The following is a 26,567-nucleotide window of genomic DNA, read 5'->3' on the forward strand; positions in this document are numbered from 1 at the left end:
TCGTGGTCGCTGAGATCTTTAAAGACCTCTGAAGTTTTCCAGCCTCCTCTGTTTCCTCATCTGGGGTCCTACAGTCTGGACCGTTTTCCCTCACGCTGCAGCAAAAGCCCACTTCCTTCTTGTTTAACTTCAAGGAGGATGACAGTGGCCGGGCACCATCTCCTGTTTGTGGGTTTTTATCGACCACTCTTGGAACCTTCCCCAGAGCCTTCTCTTCTCCAGGAGCTCTCGTGTTGGCTCGGCCCTGCGCGGGCCTTTGTCTGACGTCCTCAGAGAAACCTCTGGTGAACTCTGATTTGAGAGCCCTGCAGGAGGGTGGCGGTCCAGAAGTGATGGGTGGGCAGAGAGATGCCTGTCTTTCATGACAGTCCCTTGGCTCGCCCACACTGCCCTCTCCTGCCCCCTCCTCCAGGACGAGCCTTCACGGGGTCGTGGGCATGGTCACTGGGCTCTGGTCTCTTGTCCTTGGAGCAGTGGAGCTAGTGTCCCCTCTGGCTTGCCCAGGCTTCTGCCAGCCTGTCTCAACTCTGCCACAACCTAAAAGACGCCGGGAGCTACACATGCTTTCTTGGCCTGCATGCTGTGTGAAGGCCCCTCTCTCTTGCTTCCCCTTTATCATTCTCCTCCACAGTCTTCTTCTTCCCAAGCTCCAGACACATCAGCTCCAACCATCAGGCCATTCCCCCCTCACTCATGAAACACACACCCAACCCAAGACCTGGAGACCCCAACACAAAAAGGCAAGGGGCGGAAGTTACTCCGTGTTTTTCGGGCGACTCTCTGGTTTCCACTAGCTACAACATCACTTGACTTCATTTCAATTAATGGCAAAGGTCTGGGTTTACATCTATGCGTCTCTTTCTTACAAAACACTTTTTGCAAAAAAGAAAAAAAAATGGGGGTATGACGTTTGGTTTGAAGCGGCAGCCACCTAAAATTTTCAGCTGAGTTACTGACCACCCAAGTGATCAGCTGGTAGAAACAGGTTCACCTCCCACCTCGGCTTCCAGAACAGGGCTGGTTCGCCTCAGGGATCTGACGCGCAGATGCTTCCGTGTAAGGTGGCTTTGGCGGGAGCACAGCACGTGGGACGCACTGCGGCCCCAGAGACCCAGCGGAGGTGGAGATGCTGGTGAGCTGATGGTGACAGGAAGCCTTAGGCGGGACGCACCGAAACCCTCAAGGGTTTCAACCCTTGCACAGCCCTCTGATGGGCGGGCAGCCCTCAGGGAGCAAGGCCAAGCCAAAGACTGTACTGACTGTGGATGGCAGGGGCTGAGGAAGGCGTGTGGGAGATCAGGGGATAGGAGCGTTTCCCTGAAAATAATGCAAAAAGCAGAGGCAGAGCCCTAGACCCTGACGCAGACAGGTCATGGCCAAGGGCAGGCTGCACGGGGCCGGTGGCCCAGCTGGAAGCAGGGACCCAGGGCTTGGCTGAGGGCTTAGCAGGCGTTAAGGTTGGACAGAACAGATGGGGAGGCTGCCCCTAGGCTGGGCTCCATCCCCCAGACCACAGTCGCCACTTACTCTTGCCAAACCTTTTGGACTCCAAGCCTGTCCATCAGCATCTGGAACTGGCCTTCCTCATCTCCGTCCATGTCACCCAGATCCTCACACCCTCTGGTCTGATACACCTTCTCTTCCTGGAGCTGGGCCAGGTGCTCAGCTCCATCTTCCTCACTCGGCTTCTTCTGGCTGAAGAAGAAGTGACCTGGGGGACACACGGGCACAAGATCTGGATTAGGCAACACTCACCCAGGAAGACCTGTGTTTCCTCAGCTGCCAGGAATCGACTGAGGTTCAGCTGAGAGGAGAAAAGGGGAGGCCAGACTCCCTGTAGCCAAGCTCCTTGGAGGCCGTGCTCTGGATCTCATGTCTCTGCTACCTGGATGAGATTCTGCCAGAGATGCTAGAATCTGGGAAGGGCAGAGCACATGGCGGGTACTACGGCACCCTTGTGGTTCTTAATCTTTGAAAGGCTGGCTTAGAATCGTCTCTTCATTGATTTCTTCTCTAAACAAGACCTTTCCCCTGTCGGACTGAGCAGCCTGCCTGCCTACGCTCTGTGTTATCACCTAGTCATCCTGGCCGCCAGCATCACTGTGCTTCACATTTACACGAATGTAAGTGAATTCAATTGTATGAATTCAATGATAAATTCCTGGAGGTCAGGAAAGGCCTCAGATACTTCCAAGCAAATACCTGGCACCTTGAAGGAGGCACATGTATGGTGATTTATCTGACCCATACTTGTTGTAATCAATATCTGATCAGTATTGGATCTGATGGTGTATCTGTTTTTCTTTTTTTTTTTTATCTTGTTCACGCCTCTCAGTTGTTTTTCCTCCTGGTCACCTTGAGAACGACTGGTCTATTCCAACCCTTTACAAATTCCTCTGAAAGCTATTGCCCCTCAACCTGGAGGACTCAGCCACACTCAGGTTGAAACGAGCCGCACAAGCCTCCCACTCTTGTCCACTGCTTTCTCGGCAGAAACGGACAGGTTGGAAATCCCGTCTCAGCCCCCTCTTAAGCTGACCTTCCCGCAAGAGCTTCTCCGCTCATTCCTCGCCACTTTCCAGTAGGAGAGGACCTGGCAGTGACAGCGCGGTGGGCACCGAGGGGGCAGTGGTGTGAGCAGCGGAAGTGGACCATGAAAAGAGAGCAAGTGACCCGCAGCCTGGAACCTTCAGGAGGCAGGAAAGCCTGTGCTTCATGGACCCTCGGAGCTGGTGGGGCAGGGATGCCCCTTATATGGCTTTAGGCCAACCCATACCCTGGGGCCCCAGCGTCCACCAGAACTTACTAAATCCAGTGGTGAACTCCGCTGGGGTCAGAAAGCCATTGCCGTCAGCATCCAGGGCATCAAACACATCCTCCAGGTCCTCCAGGCTGAGGGGCAGCTCCTCATGCAGCCTCTGAAAACGATCCAGACCAGGCTGGTTAACACCGCTCATCACGGACGGCTGCCGAGGGGGGCAGCGCCTTCCGCCCCGCCGACAAAAGCCAGAAGCCAGACTCTGAAACCTCACCACCCTTCTCCTCCTCTGAATATCAGGACATCCACCATCTCTTGGTTGCCTACTCACGTGGTAGGCAACTTGCTGGATGATTGATAAGTAAATATGTGTACATTTATTACTATATTTATATATAATTTATTACATATATGTTTGCATTTAATTCTCACGACAATTCTTTGAAGTGGGCATTACTATCCCCCTTTTACAGATGAAGCATGATGTTAAATGACCTGTCCATGCCATTAAGTGACACGGCCGGGATCAAATCCAGGTCTGATTTCAAAACTGGCACTGCTCACAGCCGTAAAGGACCAGAACTGCATGGGACTGAATCCCGTTTAGGATAATACCTGCATGACACGGTGCGGTCCAGTGGGATGATGGGATAATGAATGTAAAGAATATTGCACAGTACCCGGCACAGGGAAGGCATTCAGTAAAACGTATGAGGGAGGTAGAGAAAGAAAGGGGGGAGCAGAAGGTCCCCACCAAGGCCGCTGACCCACCAAGGTCACTCAGTGAGTGAACGGCACAGCCAGGTTTCACTCTGGTTTCACCTGCTCTGCCCAAGCCCCTCCCTCTGTCCCCCTGTTGCCATGCAGGTGTGGGTCACACTCTCAGAAGCCTTCCCTGATGGAGGCCACTCATGTCCCAGGGCTGCAGTTTCTGTGGACACACACTATGGTCCTTTAGCTCTGAAGGGGAGCTGGACAAGGCCACTGGGTGACACGCACCCATCATAGCAGCCTGCCCCCCACTCCTACTCCCTGCTGGCTCTCAACTACCTCCTGAAAAGACATGAACTGCCACCGCCTTAAGGTATGGATGACAGTATTTGTGTGGGACTTCCTGGGCGGTTCAGTGGTTAAGCCTTCGCCTTCCAATGCAGGGGGTGCGGGTTCGATCCCTGGTTGGGGAGCTAAGATCCCACATGCCTCGCGGCCAAAAGACCAAAACGTAAAAGAGAAGCAATATTGTAACAAATTCAATAAAGACTTTAAAAAAGGTCCACATCAAAAAAAAAAAAAAAAAAACTTAAAAAAAAAAAAGAGTATTTGTGTTGTAAAAGGGAGCTGGCCAAGATGGGGTGTGAGGTCACTGGACCTGAGTGCTGGGCTGCCCCAGACCACGCAGGGAGAGAAGGGCAGACGCTGATGGCTGAGGAGCAAAGTGGCTGAGCTGTGGCTGCTTCCCTCTGGCCTCTGCCTGAGGCACCGGCGGCCCCAGGCCAACGTTAATTTGCATCGTTGAAGCAAGTACCCTCTTCTACCCTAATAATCAAAACCTCCCAATGAAGACTCCCCAAGGGAGTTCATTACAGCCCAGCTGACCCTCCCCCATCCTCCCAGCTCCCCGAGGGACGACTGCACAAAATTGCCGCTGTGGAAGTGACTGACAGCTGAAGACAAGGATCACGGGGCCACAGGAAGGAAGGTACACGCCCATCTGAACAGTCAAAAAGAGCTGGCAGGTGTGAAAGCCCATAACGTAACTTGCGAGACACTCGGTCTGACCCTCAGGCACCCTTCTAGCTGAGAAGCCATAACGATTAATTTGGCAGGTACTTGCATTAAGAGAGACGATGATGCATTACAACGTGGGGAGACAGGATGATGTGCGAGCCCTTTAGAGTCACTGAATTACACAGGAATGAGGTTTTTAAAAAGGAAGGTAAGTGAGAGTGTGTGCAAGGATTCCAGAAGTGCGTCTGCTGAGCAAACAGCAGAATCTCTGTCTTGTCAACAATCCATAAACCAGCTGTGTCAAAGCCACAGGCAGAGAATGCAGGGCGAGGATGGGGTCAAGTTCGCAAGCAGGAAGTTCATTAGCTCCATCTGACGCTAAAGGCATCACATTGGAGGCAGGGTGAAAACCCAAGATTCCAGTCCTTTCCTTGGGATAATCCTGCCCCCTCCCTACCCTCTGCCTGAATGTGATCTCTAAAATGTGGTCTCTCACACTGTGCTGGACCCAGAAAGGGGCTGAAAGGAATTGCAGAGTCAGTGGGCCCCTCAACTTGCCTCTTGCCCAAAATACCCACACGTGGGCACCCGTACTCTTGTTAGCATCACCCAGGAAAAGCTAGGTCACACCCCGCCTCAGGCGCCATCCCTGAACCCAACAACACTTCTGACCCCAAGTCCTTCCCATGCTCTAATCCCATTCCTTGTCTCTGTCTCAAACCAGCTTCCTCCTCTTGCTGTCACTGAAGCTGGGGAGGGCAGTATGACATTCTCCAAGTCATCCTCCCTCTTCATGTCCCGCCAAAGTAGTACCGAGGGCTTCTCAAGCCTTCTCTGCAAACTGCACATGCCTGATGCCTCAACCTCTCTTTATTGGCCCTACCCGAAAAATCCTTTAGTCTTCATAACCATAATTACCTCTTATTTATCTTTCTTCTCTGGGCCTGCAGAGCCATGTAAAACCAACTTATTCTGCTCTTGTTCCCTGGGTACCTAGCGCTGTCTACATTTTTAACTAAAGGAGCCAAGCCGGGTGGAGAGGGACGCGACGATTCATTCCATGGTGCTGATAGCCCATGAAGCTCTGAGATTTCCCTAAAGTCACAGTGGAGGCCAGGCTGGGATAAAGAAGCAGTTTCCCCTTCGGGGCTTCCGCTGTCAGCTAAGGGCTCTCCGTGCGTCCATGCATCCTTAATTCCTTTCTCTCATTGCTATCCCACCCCTGCCACCAAAAGTCTGCCCGGCCAGCAGCACCCGTGCCAGCCTTCCAGAATCCTGCTTCACGGGTGGATCCTGTCTCCCACTCCCGCCTGGAAGAGCAGGTGGGGGGGGAGGGGGTCAGGGAGAAGGCAGGCTCGCCCCCCTCACTCTGTCCACGGCCCAACCAGTGGCTCTTCACGATTCCACGCTCCCTCCAACCGTGGCCTCCCTCCACCGCCTTCCTGTTCACTCTAAATTCCTGCTTCCTCTGAACTCTGAATTCCTGCATCACTTCCTCAGGAAGGCTCTGCAGCCCCGGCTTGGACCAGCGATCCAGACGCGCCCCCAAACACATTTCTTTCGTTCATAAGTCTCACCTCACTTTGTACTTTACATACTGATGGATGCGATTAGTGGATGAATGTCTGCTCCTTCAGTGGCCTGGAAGCTCTGGGAAGAGGGACCCCATTCACTTTTGTTCACTGTCATGGCCCCAGGATCTAGCCCAATGCTGACAACCAGGTGGTATTTAGATACTTGTTGAACAAGTGAATCAATAAACGAGTGACTACGAGTGATAGCAGGCGGTCCTGAGCTCCTGTCCACGGAGCACTGGTCTAGACCCCATCCACTCTAGATCCTGACCAGCCCCCGTCCCCCACCCAGGGGTGCTCGGCGAGGTCTTATAAACTGGGGCATGGAACAGGAAACAGTCCTGCAGGAGCCATGCTGAGGGCGCAGGCTCCCAGAGCCAGGGGAAAACGCTGTCTCCCGCTACAGCCCAGCTGGACCCTCTACCTTCCTGGTCACCAGCCCGCAACATGCCTCGTGCAGCTTAAAGCCAAGGGTTGCACAGCTTCAAATGCATCTAAGGGAAATGCTCATTAAAGAGAAAACCAGGAGATCCACCTTTACAGCCAGATTAATCTCTCCCTCTTTCCAGGCTCCCAAAGCCTCCTGTTCAGACCCTTCTCCCAGCACCAACCACTCTCTTCCCTGCGGTAGAGCCCAGAAGCACCAGACATCTTCAGGATGGGACTGTGAGGTCCAGAGGCGGGATCTCCCTTGATTCTGCCTGGTGCCTTGATGTGCTTGGTTCAGGCTGACAGCTGGGTGCAGACGGGAGTCTCAACCTCCGTGCTATTGACATCTCGGGATGAATTCTTTGTTGGAGAGGGAGGTGGGGGAGGAGCTGTCCCGTGCTTTACAGGACACTTAGCAGCATCTCCGGACATCACTTAGTAGATGCCCGTAGCATCTCCCTCTCCAGTCATTCCAATCAAGAATGTCCCTAGACATGAGCAAATGTCCTCTAAGAAGCCAAACTGCCCTCGCTCACGTAGACTGGACACAAACAAGAGCAGCACCAACTAGAGACGAACAGAAGGGACGCTCTCCAGCAGAAATGCCCCTTCTTGATCTCTGAGGCAGACAGATGACTTGCACTTGACCTCCCAGTACGACAGTGCAGCCGCTGCGGAAACAGTGTGGGATCCCTCAAAATATTAAAAATAGAATTGCCATATGACCCAGCAACCCCACTTTGGGGTCTATACCCCGAAGAACTGAAAGCAGGGACTCCAAGAGCATTTGTACGTCCCTCTCCACAGCAACATGATTCACACCCAAGGGTGTGAACCAACCCAAGTGCCCATCGACGGCCGAATGGATAAACAAAATGTGGTAAATAGATAAAACGGAATCTTATCCAGCCCTAAAAAGAGAGGAAATTCTGACATGTGCCACCATGTGGAATCTTGAAGACATTTTGCTAAGTGAGATAAGGCAGTCACCAAAGGACGGATACTGTCTGATTCTACTTAGACGGGGTCCCCAGAGGAGCTATATCCATAGAGACAGAAAGTAGGATGGTGGTCCTGGGGGATGGTCAGTGTTTAATGGGGACAGAGCTTCTATTTTGCAAAATAAGGAGAGTTCTGGTGAGGGTTACACAACAATGTGAATGTATTGAAAGGCACTGAAATAGTCACTTAAAAATGGTTCAGATGGGGAATTCTGTGACGTGTATTTTACCACAATTTGGAAACATCACAGAGTGGAGGACACTAGGAATTGTGATAAGACTTGGGGTATAAGTCCCCCCACCCCAATGGCACACACACACACACACACACACACACACACAGGGAGCGCTTATGAAGAGATTTCCAGGTCCCAGCTCGGGGCTAAGTGCTCTGCGTGTACACACGCCTGAGTCTCTTCTAACGCTAGGAGTTAGTTATAAATAATTCACAGATGAGGGGCTACAGCTTAGAGGGCTTAAGAGACTTACACAAATGCACACGGCTAGTAAGTGGCAGATTCAGGATTAAAAATCGGCAATGCACCACAAAATTCCTTAAGCGTTTCTTTGTTCACCTAAATCAGGCGTCCACTAGCAGCCCCTGTGAAGGCCAGGCCGTGTGTATTTGAGGCTTTGCAGCCCTTTGTCACAGCTTCCCAAGTCCGTGCTGTAACTTGGAATCCGCCATGGATGGGATGAGAAGGAAAGAGCCCGGCTGTGTTCCAATTACACGGCACTCACAGAAACAGCGAGCGAGCCAGGTTTGGCTGGCTGGCCAACTCCTAGATGGTTCTTCACAGTTTGGCTAATCCAGGAATTCCAGGCAGTGTTGCAGGGTGGGTACTTGGCGTTGGTAATAACCATTACACTCCTCTAAGAAATCAGAGGAACAGGGTTTAGGAGGCTGCTGGTGTCTTCAGAGATCTCCTGCCCGACCTGTCCCCATCTCCCTCTCCCAACTGGAGGGGTCCCTTCATGCCCTCTCCAGCCTGGTCCTCCCGTGTCCCTCTGCCTCTCACTAGGGACCCTCCGGCTCACAACTGTGGTTCTCTAGGGGACCCCTCCCTGCAAAGCAATCTTCACCCCAGTTCTGCCTGGAATGATCTCCATGGGACACACAGAGGGGTTTATTGTGGAGGAGGGAGTGAGGTCTGGGGGGCCACGGGTGGAGCTGAAGACCCTCCAACTCCTGCCTAAACTCTGCGCTCACAGGTCAGTATCATCCATCCAACGTCCCGTAGCAGGACCTGCTCGTGCGCAACCCGAGCTCCGGGCGGCTTGCATCCTGGCCTCGGCCGGGGGACCTGCTCCTTTCCGTCTGTGGTCCTGCTCTGTCAGGGTGTCTGTTTGCTCACGGCTGCTGCTCTACGATCACCTCTCAGATGCCTGGGTTTCCCCACCTCTCGGATGGCTGGGAGCCTGTCTCAACCCCTGCAGGTGGAGTTTTTCCGTTACTCAGGAGAAAGAAGAATGGGGGCATGAGGGGAGCAGCCTTGCCCCTCCCCCTCCCTCAAAGGATGGCGACTGTGTGCGGTTTTGTGCCAGCTCCCCTCGCCCGCCGGCCCCTCCTGCCCGGGCTCCCCACCCCGACCCAGCCACTCTCCGCCTTAACAGGCCTTTCCCGGCATCTGGATCTGGGTGTGCATGCATGCTGTGAGCTCTTCTCCAGGTCCCGAGAGGCCGTGCTGGGTGAGAAAGGGGGTGGTGACCAGGACCCAGGGGCCAGCCACCGGCTGCCGCGGTACGTGCAGGGGTGACAGCAGTAGGCAGATGTCCTCAGTCCTGCCAGGAGAACCAAGGGCGCGTGGACCTCTCAGGGAACCCAGGGTGGACAACAAGAGGGTGACTTTCTTCCCAAATCTCCTTCCAGTCCATCCTCCTCCAGACGTGACCGTGAAAGCGGCAGAGAGGCGGCCCTTCGATGACGTGTTTTGTTCTCTCGTGATATCATTCTCTCAGCTAGAAGAGCTGAACTTTTCAAATGCTTTGCCGTCCACAGGCACGCAGAAAGTTCAGGAAACCGCAGCCGGCAGAGCTGAATGCCACGGACCCAGCAGACTGGCTGGTGGGAGGCCCCGCCCTCCTCCTGCTGTCTGGACCAGGGGTGAGGCTGGAGGGAGCAAGGCTGCTGTGGCGTCTCTGGGATCTGGTGCTTCTGACTTCATGCCGGGCCCAACGCAAATGATTTCTTCAACAATTGATACTTTACGGTTTAAACTCACTGTGCCTCTCCCGGCCTTCATTAAAGAGAGGGCTTCGGCGCAGGTTAATGGGGGTATATTCAGTGAGAGTGCTGAGCTGCACTGTGCATATGACCCACGGTTGACCCTCAGTAAAAGAGAATTCCCTTTTCTTTCTTTCTAGAAGGAGAAGCACAAATGAAACATGCCATTAAAACCACTCCTACAAGCACCATGGCCACAGGCCTGTGAAGGACAACTATGAATTCCCAGGCTGGGGTTGTCAAGGTTTTCTCAAAACACACCTAGGCTGGACTTCTAGGTGGGGTGAGGCTTTGGGGATGAGTATCAGTGGCAGAAATTTACCAGGTGTCAATTGCTGAAAACCAGAGAGGCCCAGGCTCTCTTGTGGGCTAAGGTACCATTGTTCCCAGGTCTTTCCCCTCAAATCCTGAAGCACCTACTGGACGGGGGAGAGTCTGGGAGAAGCCAGAATATTCCACCCTGTGGGCTGGTGGGAGAAAGGCCTGCGGTGCTCCATCCAGGTCACAGGCCTCCGGGCCGCGAGGCTCACACAGCGAGTGGAGGTGGGACGGATACGAACGAGGGTCTGCATTTCATGGCCCAACTTCAGCGTACTCTGAAAAACCAGCCTTAAGGAAACCTGGGCTTCCCTGGTGGTGCAGTGGTTGAGAGTCCGCCTGCTGATGCAGGGGACACCGGTTCGTGCCCCAGTCCGGGAAGATCCCACATGCTGCAGAGCGGCTGGGCCCGTGAGCCATGGCTGCTGGGCCTGCGCGTCCGGAGCCTGTGCTCCGCAACGGGAGAGGCCACAGCAGTAAGAGGCCCGTGTACCGCAAAAAAAAAAGAAAAGAAAAGAAAAGAAAACCTGCCCATCGCGAGTCTTCCCCTGCTTTGTGCAGCTGTGTGTCCCTCCCCAAAATGCCCCTGACGTACGAGTGATGGGAGGGCAGTATGGAGAGAGGCTGTCAGAGCTCCAGTGCAGCCCGTGCTTCCTTTATTCTCGGGGTGAAATCATGACTGCAGCATGAGAGACTTAAGGAAGACACTGGGAAGGCACCAGACCAGGGGTGGGCAAACCACACCCCGCCCTGTAAATGGGACTCAGTGCCTGTTTCTGTATAGCCAGAGAGCTAAGAATCGCTTTTCCATTTTTAAATGGTTGAAAACAGTATCAAAAGGAGAATAATGTTTGGTGACACATGAAAATGACATACAATGTACACTTCAGTGTAGGTAAGTAAAGCTGTTTGGGAACAGGTCACGCTCTGCTGTTTCCACACTGCCTGTGGCTGCTAGCGCTGCTGTAACCAAGCAGGACCTTACGGGGCCTTCGCGGGCCAGACGCTTCCCCATACCCTCTGCTTTAGCTCCTCTCTGGAGGGCCTGGATAATAGTATCTGATGCACATTTCCTGAGTTGTTTTCCAGATGCTAAAACCACCACCAAACGGAAGACATTAACTACCCGATGACCACGAGCACATAGCCCCCAGGCCTCCTGGAGCCTAAGGATTGATCGTGTGAACCCCTGTGACACCGCCCTGGTACCACCACCAACCAGAGAACTGTGCACGAGCTGATCACATACCCCGGGACTCCCCTCTCTCACCTGGCCTTTAAAAATGATTTGCTGAAAACCATTGAGGAGTTCAGGTGTTTTTGTTTTTTTTTTACTGTGGACCATTTTTGAAGTCTTTATTGAATGTGTCACAATGTTGCTTCTGCCTTATGTTTTGGTTTCTTGGCCCTGAGGCATGTTGACCAGGGATCAAACCTGCACCCCCTGCATTGGAAGGTGAAGTCTTAACCACTGAACCACCAGGGAAGTCTGAAGGAGTTTGGGTGTTTTGAGCACTAGCTGCCCCGGACTCCTTGTTTGGCGCCTGCAATAAGCACTGTCCCTTCTTTCACCGCAATCTGGGGTCAGTAGATGGGCTTTACTGTGCATGGGCGAACAGATCCGAGTTTGGTTCGGTGACACCATGACAGAGCTGACTGAGAGTCATGGCACCTTGTGGGAGTGGCTTGGGCAGAGCTCAGAGCTGTGTTGTAAAGCAACAAGTCAGTGCCTTTCCACCTTTGTTCCAGAAGGTTCTTCTCCGTGTCTCACTTAAGTTTCTTATATTGCTGCCACCATTTTCCACAATTCTGGGCAGTTACTGACTCAGAGAAAATAGCCCCCGAGCCTGACACCAAGTGAAGGCCAGAAAAAGAATGAACCCAGGAGATCTAGCTCCCAGGAGAGTTTAGGCCGATGCCTCCTTCCAGGAGAGTTGACGGCACCTTTTCTGTTAAAGACATCACCTCGGGGCTTCCTGGGTGGCGCAGTGGTTGAGAATATGCCTGCCAATGCAGGGGACACGGGTTCGAGCCCTGGTCTGGGAAGATCCCACATGCCGCGGAGCAACTAAGCCCGTGAGCCACAACTACTGAGCCTGTGTGTCTGGAGCCTGTGCTCCGCAACGGGAGAGGCTGTGACAGTGAGAGGCCCACGCAACACGATGAAGAGTGGCCCCTGCTCTCCGCAACTGGAGAAAGCCCTCACACAGAAACGAAGACCCAACACAGCCAAAAATAAATAAATTTATAAAAAAATAAAGACGTCACCTCCCGTGGGGCAGGCCCCAGCCCAAGAAAGGGAGACCCATGCATTCCAGGTGGCATTCCAGGTGGGCAGGTGCAACCCGGGACCCTCTTACCTGCATATCCCTCCTGGTGATGAAGCCCTTGCCCTCGGCATCACAGGTCTGGAAGAACTCCTGTGCCTTCCTCAGCATGGTCAGCTGTGCTGGTGCCAGCTCCTGGGTCCCCTCACGCGGCAGGTCGTCCAGGGAGCCCGGGCAGGCCCCGCTCCCCTGGTGCCCCCAGCCAGGTCCCCGGGGTCTGGAGACCACTCTCCTGTCGGGCGTGGCCATCCAGATCTGTCAATTTCTTCGAGTTGTTTCAGAACCTGAAGGTGGAAGATGAGAGAGAGGAGTGGGCATGGTAGGGATGGAGGAAGGATGGAAAAGGAAGAGAGGGCATGGGAGGGAAGCAGAGGACCGCTCACCAGTGCCCGTTTCTCTCTTCATCGGCACAAGCTCGGAACAAGGGGAAATGTGCCCTGATCATTAACAGATCAGCCGGCCCATCAAAGAGAGCAGAGAAGAAGGGGGAAAGGAAAACAGACATTTCCAGTTTGAAAGGCGGTGGCCAGAGAATTTCTCCCGATCTAAATCAACGGCAAGAACACAGATGCTGATAGATCAGCTTCCATTTCTGGAGTGTTTACTTGGAGGCAGACACCACACCGTGGTCTCTATATACATTTTCCCATTTCCTCGCCCTCTAATGGTGGATTTCAGTCATGGTGACCGGCAGTGGAGGAAGGTCTCTGGGGTTGGGTTCCTCCTCTATAGCCCTCAAAATAGAGTGCATGGCAATCCACTACTACTGACCAGCCGTGTGAGCTTAAGCGAGCCCCAAAGCCATTCTGGGCCTGGGAATTAGTAAACCTGATCTCTCCGTTCTAGGTCTGACTTTCTCTGGCTCCCAGCTTCCCTGGCCCATGTCACAGGCGATGCATGGCATGAAAGAGGCAATCTCACAGTTCTAAAGAGGTCGGCTATGAGCACTAGGAGAGAGGCACCTCCTCTTATTTGATTTTAACCCCAGGTATCAGCCCAAAGGTGGTGTAAAGTCAGTGCTCATTGATTCCCTGTTGAATGAAGGAAGACAGCTCTTTCGTAGATTCTTTGCAGGGATGCCTGAAACCATTGGTATTTCAGTCAGGAAGCTCTTTATATGGGATTTTCATCTCATAAAGAGTAAGTCCAGACTTCTGTTTCCAGAAAAGATGGAAGAACAGGGACTGGATTTATCCTCCCAGTTGAAATAACCCAAAATCCAGATTATATATATATATTCATTTATTTATTTATTTATTTATTTATTTATTATTATTATTATTTTAATGGTTTTCCAGACGCTGGATATCAGGCAATGAAGGATAGTGACCAGCAGGGCTGGGACTAGGGTGAGTGGAGGGAGGACCCTAAAGTATCAGATTAAGAGGCGTTGAGTCTCAGGTCCTGACCCTGTACTCCCACTCTTGAGAACGTCTTCTTAAGGTTCAAGTAGAGGATTCCACTCTCGAAGCTGTGTATCTGAGAGTGACTAGCTTTTTAAATTTTGCTCCCAAAGGGCCCACACTTGCCTCCCTCTAGTCTAAGCCTTGTTCCTGAGAGATGGGAAACAAATGAAATATGTCCCATTATTGCCTAAAGAGTTTTCAGTTCATGGCACAGGAAGGGGAGACCCAGGTGGAGCCTGGCAGACACCCTAAACTGAGGCAACCCAACTATATGCTGCCTAAAAGAAATGTACTTTAGCATAAAGACCAAATAGGGGACTTCCCTGATGGCGCAGTGGTTAGGAATCCGCTTGCCTATGCAGGGGACACGGGTTCGAGCCCTGGTCTGGGAAGATCCCACATGCTGAGGAGCAACTAAGCCCGTGCACCACACTATTGAGCCTGCACTCTAGAGCTCGCGAGCCACAACTACTGAAGCCCGCGCACCTAGAGCCCGTGCTCTACAACAAGAGAAGCCACTGCAATGAGAAGCCCGTGAACCACAACAAAGAGCAGCCCCCACTCGCCGCAACTAGAGAAAGCCTGTGCGCAGCAACGAAGACCCAACGCAGCCAAAAGTAAATAAATAAATAAATAAATTTATATTAAAAAAAAGACACAAATAGGTTAAAAGTAAAAGACTGAAAAAATATATAGCATGTTAACACTAGTCAAGGGAAAGCTGCATATTAATATCAGGCAAAGTAGATTCTATAGAACAAAGAATATTAATGGAGATAAAGTCATTTCATAATGATAAAGAGGGCGATTCATCAATAGGATAAAACAATCTAAACACATATGCACCTAACAACAGGTGCAAAAAGCAAATGCATGAAACAAAAACTGATAGAACTTCAAGGAGAACTAGACAAATCCACAATCACATTCAGATTTCATTATCCCTCTATCAATAATTAATAAAACAAGAAGACAGAAATCAGTAAGGATACAGAAGACTTGAACAAAACTGTCAACTATTTTGACCTACTTGACATTTATAGAACAATCCACCCAACAAAACCTGAACACGCTTTCAAGTGCACATGGAACATTTACCAAGACAGTCCATATTCTGGTCCACAAAACAAGTTCCAATAAATTTAAAAGGATTTAGTCATACAAAGTATGTACTCTGACCACAATGGAATTATGTTAGAACCAATAACAGAAAGACCTCTGGAAAATCTCCAAATGTGGAAACTATGTAACATACTTCTAGAAACCCACGGCTCAAAGGAGAAATGAAAATGGAATTTAAGAATAATTTGAACTAAATGAAAATAGAAGTACAATATTTCAAAGTTTGTAGGATATTGCTAAAGCAGTGCTCAGGAAAAAATTTATAGCCCTAAACAAATATATTAGAAAGGAAGAAAGGTCTCAGGCCAATGGCCTCATCTTCTACCTCTAGAAACTAGAAAAAGAAGAGTAAATTAAACCCAAAGTAAGGAGAAGAAATAATAACAATCAGAACAGAAATCAATGAAATATAAAACCATAGAGAAAAACAGTGGAGAAAATCAACAAAACTAAAAGCTAGGCCTTTAAAAAGATCAATAAAGAGAGAAGATACATATTATAGTATAAGGAATTTAAGATGACATCATTACAAATTCTACAGACATTTAAAAGGATAATAAGGGAATATTATGAACTACTTTATGCCAATAAATTTGACAATTTAGATGAGATGGACAAATTCCTTGAAATATCACACTAAATATCAAAGCTCACTCAAGAAGAAATAGATAGCCCGAACAACACTGTATTTATTTTAAAAATTTTAAAAGAAAATCAACAACTCAGTTGTTTTTAAATGGACAAACATTTGAACAGGCGCTTCACCAAATAAGACACGTGGATATCAAATAACCACATGAAAATGTTCATCATTATTAGTCATCAGGGAAATGAAATTTAAAACCAAAATGAAATGCCACTACACACTTGTTAGAATGTCTGAAATGAAAAAGATTGACCAAGTCTTGGCAAGGACGTGGGGTGACAGGATGGAACACTCACATGTCGCTGGTGGGAATGTACACAAACGTACAATCCCTTCGGAAAACACTTTGTGGTCTCCTAGAAAAGTCAGACAAACTTCTACCATCTGATACAGCCATGACACTCCTCAATATTACTTGAAAAGTCAGACAAACTTCTACCATCTGATACAGCCATGACACTCCTCAATATTACTTACCTAAGAGAATTAAAGCATACGTCCATACAAAGACTTGTCCATAAAGGTTCACAGAAGCTTTATTTGTAGTAGCCAAAACCAGCCCAAATATTCATCAGCAGGCGAACTGGTAAGATTGTGGTATAAACACACAAAGGGATGCTATTCAGCTTTGAAAGGAAGGGACTGTTGATCCAAGCAACAAACCTTATGAATCTGAAAATAATCATGTGAGTGAAAGAAGCTGGACTAAAAGAGTGCATCCTATTTGATTCTACTTATATAAAACTATAAACAATGAAGACTCACCTATAGTGACAGCAAAGAGATAAGGGAGGGTGGGGAAGGGTGAAAAGGAGGGATGACAAATGGGCAAGAGCAAACTTTTGGGGGTGTGGATATGTTCGAAATCTTAATTGTGGTGATGGTTTCATGGAGATATACATATACATACAGACAGACACACATACTCAAACGTACATACATGTAGATACAAATATATATCAAAACATCAAATTATACGTTTTAAATATGTGTAGTTTGTTGTATATCAATAGCTGACTAGATCTATTTTTTTTAAAAAAGAATAGGTCAGCCAGACCCTTCTCATATTCCCCGGGACTTGCAAATCTAGGCCTGCCTACTGTGTTTATTCCCAGGATCCTGGTTCTTCCTCTTACCGTCAACTCTGGCAAGCCAGAAATGGCTGAAAATTAAGCAATTTCCCTGTGAAAATGCTCAGTCCCTTAGTGTAGGGGAGCTAAATGAACTTGGGAAGTAAGGGAGCAGGGCAGAGTCCCTCCTGCAGACGATTGCCCTTTATGAGTTCGCCTCCTTTCTCCCCTGGCTTTGACCTGCAATCTTCCCACAGCATCTGTGGGGTTTCCAAGTAGAAGGGAAGACAAAACAACAGAAGTGCTTCTACTTTCATTTCAAAATAAAGTGGAAGCCCTGTGATGGGCCTGGCTGCCTCACACTTGGATGAAGCCCTGTGATGTCCTGGGCCCCGGCTGGACACAGCTTTCTGTCTCCAAGATTTTTTGGCCGCCAGACAGTACACCCATAAAAGGGAAAAGGGTGTGATGCGTTCCAGAGGCAAAGGGCAAAGGCCATCACGATCACAAAGGGAAAAAAGAGCCCACTTTTATCTGCCCGTCTCTATCAGAGCCGGGAAACTGCCACTCTCCCTCCAGAATGGTTCCATGAAAGTCTTTATACACAGATGGAAATTATCCAGCCCTCAGATATTTCCAGGAACACTTCCCAGACCTCCAAAGTAATTCACAGCTTAGTAACTGCTGTAATCAGAACGTTCACGGACCAAGCCCATATCCTATCTGAAGGCCCTAAGCTCCCTTCCCCGTCACTCTGGGCTCCACGGAGCTGGAGAATGGCTGATACCTTGCGGCACACCACGCCCGAGACTGACTTGAAAGTCACCCTGATCTCCCTTGAATCTCTCCTGCAGCAGACAGTTAGGAAGTCAAGAGCCCCAAAGCATCTTCAGGATTCATTCAAATCCCATGAATTACCCAGGCTCCAATGGAGGAATATTCTCTACGTGGCAGCGCCACACATGTCCACCACTAACTCCGCGTTGGCTGTGTCAAAGAGAGGTGGACAGGCCAGTCGTGTTGACCTGTGAAGACACAGGAGGGTTGCTGAGCAAACGATCTGAAAGGGAGCTGCACCAGCAAAGGACGTGAGATGCTCACAGGTCTTACCGGACCCCTGGGAGGGAACAAGTTAAGGAAGAATCAAGGCCTCAGACAGGAGGTATGTTAGTCTCCTAGGGCCGCTGCAACAGAGGACCAAACGCTGGGTGGCTTAAACAACAGAAACTTAGTCTTTCTCACTTCTGGGGCTAGAAGTCCAAAATCCAGATGTCTCAGAGCAGGCTGTGCTCCCTGAGACTCCAGGGAGGATCCTGACTGCCTCTTCCCAGCGTCTGGAGGTGGCGGCCACCCTGGAGTCCTCGGCTTTCGGCTGTATCTCTCCTGTGAGCTCTGCCTCCTTCATCACGTGGCCTCTCCCCTCCCGTGTCTGCCCCCATCCTCCTCCTGTCTTATCACCAGTCGTATGGATTAAGGGCCCATTCGATGACCTCATCTCAACTTGACTAATTACATTCATAATCACCCTACTTCCAAATCTGGTCACATTCCGAGGTCCTGGGGGTTAAGGCTTCAACATACCTTTCAGGGACACAATTCAGCTTCTAATCGGTGGTGTCTTAGAAGACACTGAGACAGGGATTTGGGTGAAAGTGGCTTGTCTGGAAGGGACGTGGGAAACACTGTCCGGGGAGTGGGAAGGGAAGCAGCCTGTGAGAGGCACCTTCTCCAGCCAACAACGGGCGAGCAGCTGCTGGGGCTTGGGGCCTCCCAGGAACTCGAGGGTAGATCACAGGTCTCAGGGATCCAACCCCAGGGGAAAGGGTCAGGCTACTTGTATGTCAACCCCTCAGTCATGGGGAGGCTGCCCCTGAGGGTGTTAACCCCCAGCGCTCCAGTGGGCCACGGGTGATGGCTTTGGAGAAAGCCCCCAGGCAAAGGGACAGAGGCCAGCAGCTGGAAGTGGCCACAGGACAAGGAAATGGTCAGTCCTCCCACCGTGATGAGGGCAGGCCACCAAAAGCATCTGGTACATAGGACGTGGGGGAAGGAGAGGCTCTGGGCCACCCACATGCCATCCACACAGGCTCTAACCCTCAATCGCCCCATCTGTAAAAAAGCAGGTGACAGTACCTACTTCCTGTGAGGACCGGGCAACGTATAAACAGGTAAAACACTTGGAAACGATGCCTGGCACACAGAAAGCGGTTGGTAAGTGTGAGCTCTTACAATAATTTCTAGGGCATTTTCAGTATTATTCTTTTTAGTTCGAAATTCTGATAGTGAGATGACTCCTTGGGAGGTGATAAAATAATGAAAGACATATAAACTCATAATGATGCTCAGTATATTTCACAGTTGAAAAAGAACTTTCACTTGTATCATCCCATTTCCATAGTGATCCTGTGAAGCTGTCAGGACTGGCTGTCTTTTCCCTCTTTTAGTAATGAACATCTCAGTCTCCGAGAGGTTACGTGACCTGTCCAGGGTCATCAAGAAGAGCTGGGACTCGAACTTACCACCCCTGAGAGTACGTGAGAAGACCAGAGGCATACTGGGGCTGCATTTGTTTTCTAGGACTCAATGAAGGGCAGTTTTCAGTTCGTCCTCCCTCCCTGTAAGAACACTCCACAGTCTGCGCCAACTCTCAGCCTTGTATGTGGCTTCAGGGCCCAGCTCTAAGTCCGCCTCCTCCAAGAAGTCTTCCCTGACTCCCTGGTCTGGACTGCTTTGGCCTCTGTCCCTCTGAGTACTTACTCTTTCATGCTTTATGCATTAGAACACCTGGCTTGATCCAGTTGGCTAGATTTTTCAAGTGCACATGATGTGTCTTATTTCTTCTGCAAAAGCAGAAGTCCTATCAGTAAATCTTAGTAAGTGTGAAATTGATATTTGATCATTTAAATGAACAAATTCCCAGCCTGGTACTTTGCATAGAGCAGGTGCTCAGTAAGTGTGTGCTGGCTTCCTAACTGGCCACTGAGAGTGAGGGCTGAGAAGGAAACATATTGGTGGTACAAGGAAAAATATCTATCTGGTCTTTGTTCCTGGTGCAGAGCTCCTAAAACCCTCAGAATTTCCTGAATGAAAGAAGGGCCTTTTGTCATTTACAATGAGCCCCTTTTCAACTACACCTGAGTTCATGCTAAGGAGTGACTCTGGGTGGGTTTTAGGAATGGGGACTGGTGGCCAGAGGAACCAACCGTGTGATTAGAAGTGGCGACTGAAAAAAATGCACGGCCTAAAAGTTCACAATTATGTTTTGTTTGAGGACACTGTTGAGGACCCTACACGGGGAGGCAGCCTCTCAGATCGCTCTGTTCCAAAGAGGAAAGGAAGGAGCCAGGACACATAGGAGTTTTTGCTGAAAAATAAAACTTGTAGTCGAAGATCAAAAGATTACTGCTAATCACAAACAACAGACATCTCAAGTTAATGACTTTAGGACTTTTCTATGTTTGGGAAGATGCAAGAGTCTGGGCTCGTTGAAATTATTCCTTTCATATGCATCGTAAATATCTAGGGCCAGTATCTTGTTTTTCACCATCCTGCATCACCTCAGGGTGCACGGCTGGGGGTGGCTGCAGTGGCCAATAGCTTGATGGTCTCAACACTGTTGGTTACTGAAATGGTGACATTTTTTTCCACAGTAGGTTGGAAATTTCAGCCCCACCGCCAACCTCCAGGAAGGAGAGAGAGGCCGGAGCTTGAGTTAATCACCCATGGCCAATGATTTAATCGATTCTGCCTATATAAGAAGCCCCAAAGGATGGGGCTTGGGGAGCTTCCGGGTTGGTACCCCCGTGGAAGATCTAGGGGTTGCCACACCCATGCCATACCCTATCTTCCCTTGCCTTGGGCATTTCTTCCTTCTGGCTGGTCCCCAGTTGTAGCCTTTATAACAAATGGTAATAATAAGTAAGGCACCTTCCTGAGTTCCGTGCACTAGAGAGCTTTTGAACCTGAAGAGGGGTGGTGGGAAACTCAGAATTTACAGCTAGTCGGTCAGACTTATGGGGGTGTATGATGAGGCCCCCCAAGGTGGCTGCTCTCTTGCTCTCTGTACATCCCCTGCTCGACCAGTCCCTGCTGCACCCACACCTACTCACATGACTGACCTTCCCTCTTAATCATACAGCCTAATCAATAAATGCCTAGTACTTGCCCCTAGCCCCAGCTAGTGACTGCTCTCATCTTTAGATCAGAACGTCTCCACTATGATAGTTGATCAAAGGGGTGGTGAGGGGTGTGTCCCTCTGCTGGTTTTCCTGGTAACCAACTGATGGGCCAACCTATGGCAATCCCCTCTATAACTGGTAACCCTCCTCTTGCCCTGGGAGTCAACACCGCTGCCAGGTCCTGCCTGCTGTCTGCCATGCATGGCGGGGTGTCACTCCAGGACCCTTTTGCTTCCGACATGTAAAATCTGCTATTCAATAAACCACTGATGTCTCTGTTGCTGTGTCCAGGCTCTTTTTTCGGTTTTGAGGCTGGGCGAGTACAGGGCTTGCAGGTCTGCAGGGTGGAGCACAACAGGGTAACAACTTGGGACGTGCAGCTGTCATCTGAATGGGGACAGTCTTGTGGGACTGAGCCTTTACCCTGTGGGGTCTGTGTTAGTGTTAGAATTGAATTGTATCCTAGGACACACATGTGGCCCCATATATACGGTGGGGCCACATGCCCCACCAGCCCATTTAAAGGGGCAGCTGTCCAGAAGCACCTTTGAGAGGGCAGCTCACCACTCTGCCTGCTGTGGCTTACGCAACCACTATGTTCTGCCTCCTTTTTCCTCGAATTAGGTCCAATTTCCTTGTCTGGCCTCAAGGGAGACAGGGAACAGCTGTCTCTACCGCTATAAAATAACTCTTCCAACTAATATTCAGCGGCACCATTCACACTTCTCTTGCTATATTATAAGATACGTTAAAGGCCTTGATAATGGTTTGGAGGTCTCCGCGACACGGCTGCTGTTCACACCAATTCGTCTCATAATTAGTGGTTGTAAACCACTTTGAAGATAAAAGGCGTTTTATAAGCGCTAAGTCCTATCATGATTAGCTTTCCAATATGTCCTTGCGGATGAGTACATCAAAGCCAAACACAGGCTCAGCGTGAGATCTGGTGGTTAATCAGATGTATTTCAAGGCGGCTGGTATATATTAAAGACACTGCTGCAAAATTTATCAACATTAAAAAAGTACCTCCTTTCTTCCCAACAGAACAAGCTCTTTCCCAAGACTGTCAGTGCTGATGTCTGACAGACGAGCGAAGACCAAGAGCTAATATATCCTCTGGGCCTGGAAGAGAATGATTCCATAATGGCACCTGGCTTTGTAACATGTCTTGATTATGTCAACATGGTTCTGGGCCCCCTGTTCTCATTTTATTTTGTTTTCACAATCATTCTATGATATGGGCAAGTAAAATTCACACGATCCCTGTTTGACAGATGAGGAAGCTGCAAAGTGGTACAGCTGGACACAGTTACGGATGCAGTTACCAAGGCGACACTATGGATGCCCCACCCACATCCCCTCCCATATTTGTGCACTACCCACCCCCTCCACCGTCCCCGCCTTTGTTCTAGCTCCCTACGCCTGTGACTCTTAGAAGGCACATCCTTGGGCTTCTGGAGTTGCTTTGTCTCATGGACAGAGCCGGAAGTGTCTGAAGTTTTCCAGTCACCCCTAAACAGCCCTTGGCCAATACCTGCCTGGTGCAGAAGCAGGGAAGCCCATTCTTCCCTGCTTCAGTGGGGAAGACTCTGAGCTGGGATGTGCACTTTTGTCAGGTCAGGCTGAAGCTGGAACTCTGCCCCACATCACACTCTGGCTTCCTCCCCTCTCCTGTCCTGTGTTCCACTCCTTTACTAGGTCTTCCTGGAGCACCTCCTAATAAACCACTTGCCTGGTCAGCCCTCTCTCGGGGTCTGCTTCCAGGGAACGCAACCTAAGTCAGCTCTCTCAACTCAGCATGAATGATAATGTTTTGCGTGTTTTCTATTAAATACGTGCTCCCAGTTCCCCTTAGTTCCAATCCTCCCCTGCCAAGTCTCCAAAGCAGATGGAACGTCATGATCGAAGGGAAAACAGGGGCTTTGAGAGTAAAGAGCTAAGAGCTAGGGGCATTAGGGTGGACACAGAACTGTTTCCCACCTGTCCCATGGGACAAGGGTCAGATGGAACACTGAGTATGAAAGTGAAAAGTGATATTGTACACAAACGCAGACGCATCCTCACCATTGCTATGGGGAAGGGCAGAGAGCAGAGGAAGAAGGGCAGAGAGACGGGCATGCTCCACGGGGAATCGACTCCTACGAGAAGTGAGTGCCTGGCACCAGATCCTCGTGGAGAGGGGCCAGCAAAGGCTCCAGGCTCTTCTGCCCATATGTAACTGAAGGGCAAAAAGATCTAGGAAAAGTGACAAGCTTCCTCTTCCAGAGGCCTCCTTTAAACAAACTTAAGTGATATCCACTTGTTTCACCAACTTCCCCAATGGAGAAGGATAGACCTCTGTCATCTAATACTTAAGCAACTGTGTCCTCATATCCCTGATGAACACAGATGCGAAAATTCTCAACAAAATACTAGCAAACTAAATTCAACAGCACCATTGAATGGATCGTGCACCATGATCAAGTGGGATTCATGCCTGGGTTATAAAGACGGTTCAACATATACAAATCAATCAGTGTGATACACCACCTTAAGAGAACGAAAGATAAAAATCGTACAATCGACTCAAGAGATGCCAAAAAAGCACTTGACAAAATTCAACATCCATTCATGACAAAAACTCTCAACAAACTGGGTATGGAAGGAACATACCTCAGCATAAGGAAAGCCATATGTGACAAGCCCACAGTTAACATCATACTCAATGGTCAAAGGTTGAAAGAATTTCCTCTAAGATCGGGAACAAGACAAGGGTGCCCACTCTCACCACTCCTACTCAACATAGTACTAGAAGTCCTAGCCAGAGCAATCACGCAAGAAAAAGAAATAAGAGGCAGGCAAATCAGAAAGGAAGACATAAAATTGTCTATGTGCTGATGGCATAAATTTATATATAGAAAATCCTAAAGATTTCACCAAAAACCTGTTAGATCTAATCAATAAATTCAGCAAAGTTGTAGGATTCAAAATCAACATACAAAACTCAGCGGCGTTTCAATATACTAACAGTGAATTATCTGAAAAAGAAATAAACAATCTCAATTACAATAGCATTAAAAACAATAAACTAAGGAATAAATTCAACCAAGGAGGTGAAACATCTGTACACTGAAAACTATAAGACACTGATGAAAGATACTAAGAAGATACAAATAAATGGAAAGATAGCTCATGTTCATGGATCAGAAGAATGAGTATTGTTAAAACGTCCATGCTACCCAAAGCCATCTGCAGATTTAATGCAATCCATATCAAGGTTCCAATGACATTTACTTGCAGAAATTTAAAAAAAAAATCCTAAAATTTGTTTGGAACCACAAAGACCCCTCATAGCCAAAGCGATCCTGAGGAATAAGAACAAAGCTGGAAGCATTAAACTTCCTGATTTCAAACTATATTATAAAGTTATAATAATCAAACAAGTATGGTACCAGCATAAAAAACAGACATATAGACCAATGGAACAGAATTGAAGGTCAGAAATAAATCCACACATATATAGTCAACAACGGAGCCAAGAATATTCAATGGAGAAAAGACAGTCTTTTAAATAAATGGTGCTGGGAAATTAGATAGTCACATATTATTCAGCCATAAAACAGAAGGAATTCTTGCCATTTGTGACAACATAAACCTTGAGGGCATTGTGCTTAGTGAAATAAGTCAGACAGAGAAAGAAATACTGTATGATCTCACTTATATGTGGAATCTAAAAAAAAATTAACTCGTGGATATAGAGAACAGATTGGTGGTTGCCAACAGTAGGAGGTGGGGAGATGGGTGCAGGGGGTCAAATTGTACAGACTTCCCCTTATAAGATAAATAAGTCCTGAGGATGTAATGTACAGCAGCGTGACTAGTTAATCACACTCTATTGCATATTTGAAAGTTGCTAAGAGAACAGATCTTAAAAGTTCTCATCACAAGAAAAAATTATAACTACGTGAGGTGATGGATGTTAACTTAAGTAAGTGTGGGATTCATTTCACATATATTCACAAACATACACCAAACCATTATGTTGTACGCCCTAAACTTCTATAATGTTATATATGTCAATTACACCTTAACAAAGCTGGGGGAAAAAAGAGAGAAAGAAGCTGTGCTCAAGAAAGCTTGGAAGAAATGGCTACTCTGATGAACTTGGTTTCTCCAGTCTAAGCGTCCACAGACGATCCTCATGAATATTAAACACAGCATCAGAGGCACCAGCACAGGGCCTGGTGTTGAGGGCTGTGGGATGTGGATGAAGGTCCTGGCTCTTCAGAGGATGGGTAAACCCTCACATCTGGGGGACAATTTTGCTACCGGTGACTCAAATCCCACCTAGGAAACACACAGAGATGAGAACGCCTTACTTTCCACTGGGGCCGCAATTTTACGACGATTTAGAGAAAACTGGCAGAAAAAGCCCCTCCTGATAGGGCTGCAATGTCTCAGAAGAAAACGGACTCAGTCCTATCCTCTTCCAGGTTTGGGGGACGAGGAGGTGAGGACGAGGGTAGCAGTGGGCTGTCTGCTTAGCCACGGGAGTCTGGAGACTGTCCCCAGGCCAGTGAGGGCAGACCCTTGTGCGTGAGAAGGGGGTGGCCTCAGGGCAAACTAGACATCCCCTGCAGAAGCCCCAGCTCTCAGCTGTGAAGCTCTGTGCATGCAACCCACAAATGTCGTCTGCATCACTGAAGCTCAGCCTTGAAGACTGAGATGCAGACTTGTGGCATCCCTACCTAAGTGAGACGTGCAGAGTGTTTGTCAGAGGAGCACAATGGCCCCAGGAGGAGAGCCAGCTGAGGATGCTGGGGGAGGACCAGGCTTTGGGACAGGGAGAGGATGGGGCTCCTGGCCTGGGGCAGCTTGGGGATGCTAAGACCGTGAACCTGGAGAGGGACTTGGCAGAATGCCTTGGCCACGTGCTAAGTCACAGGGTCTGTGGCATGCTTGGAATGACTGACTTTACAATTTTTATTGGAGGATGGCTGCTTACAGTGTTAGGCAGTGGTGATGGCCAAGGGGGCGAGGGTGATCTGCCACACCCGGCCGAAGCTCCAGCCACAGCCGCAACTGCAGACCAGATGGGTGTCCCCAGTGACTGTGGCCTCTGCTCAGCTCAAAATATGCACAATTCATCCGAAGCAAATCCTTCTTATTCTGTACAGCATGTGGGTGCTCACTCATTCATTCATTCAATGAATATTTACTCTGGGCAGGCACTGTTTTAGGTGCCAAAGAGGCAGCAACAGGCAAATCCAGCAAGCTCTGGACCTCGTGGAGCTTATATTCCAGTGGAGAGAGGCAAACAGTAAATCTCTAAACCCAGTCAGCATTTTCAGATGATAGAAAGTGCTGGAGGAAGATAAGCCTATCCCTAGAGCACCCCTCTACAACCCTCACTGGCACTGCTGCCAGCTCTGCCCCCCGGGATGCTGGAAGAAAGCAGACTGGGGAGGTTCCTCCTTCCAGTGGTTTCCCAGGCAGAGCCGTCAGCAAAGTCAGGGCACTGGGAGGACACAGGAGTGTCGCCGTGTCTGCTCCCAGCTGCTGACACCTGGCAAACTTCGGTCACATGTATTCCAAAAAAAACTCATTGAGGCTGTATATAAGATGTTAATAGTGTTAGATCTAGATGATAACCTTAAGAGATGTTTGATTTTCTTCTGAATTTTCTTTTTTTTTAACTGAAGTGTAGTTGACTTACAATGTTGTATTAGTTTCAGGTGTATAGCAAAGTGATTCCATTATACACACACACACACACACACACACACACACACACACACACACACACA

General features: G+C 49.2%; 1 protein-coding gene across 4 annotated transcripts in view; it reads right to left on the reverse strand.

Annotated features, from left to right (window-relative positions):
* Window positions 1-26,567, reverse strand: part of CRACR2A (calcium release activated channel regulator 2A) — a 114,925-nt gene that overhangs the window by 58,522 nt on the left and 29,836 nt on the right. For all 4 annotated transcript variants that reach the window (XR_003430015.1, XM_027093179.1, XM_027093180.1 and 1 more), the window contains exons 3-5: window positions 12,393-12,643; window positions 2,807-2,918; window positions 1,528-1,711 (exon numbers count right to left, since the gene is read on the reverse strand). Coding sequence is in view for 3 of the 4 variants with exons in the window: in XM_027093179.1 (XP_026948980.1) it covers window positions 1,528-1,711; window positions 2,807-2,918; window positions 12,393-12,608 (512 nt within the window). In the remaining variant the exon portion in view is untranslated. The remainder of the gene's footprint in view (window positions 1-1,527; window positions 1,712-2,806; window positions 2,919-12,392; window positions 12,644-26,567) is intronic.

Source organism: Aethalodelphis obliquidens, unplaced genomic scaffold (genome assembly GCF_003676395.1).
Source record: "Aethalodelphis obliquidens isolate GAN/ISIS:26980383/991018 unplaced genomic scaffold, ASM367639v1 scaffold83, whole genome shotgun sequence".
NCBI lineage: Eukaryota > Metazoa > Chordata > Mammalia > Artiodactyla > Delphinidae > Aethalodelphis > Aethalodelphis obliquidens.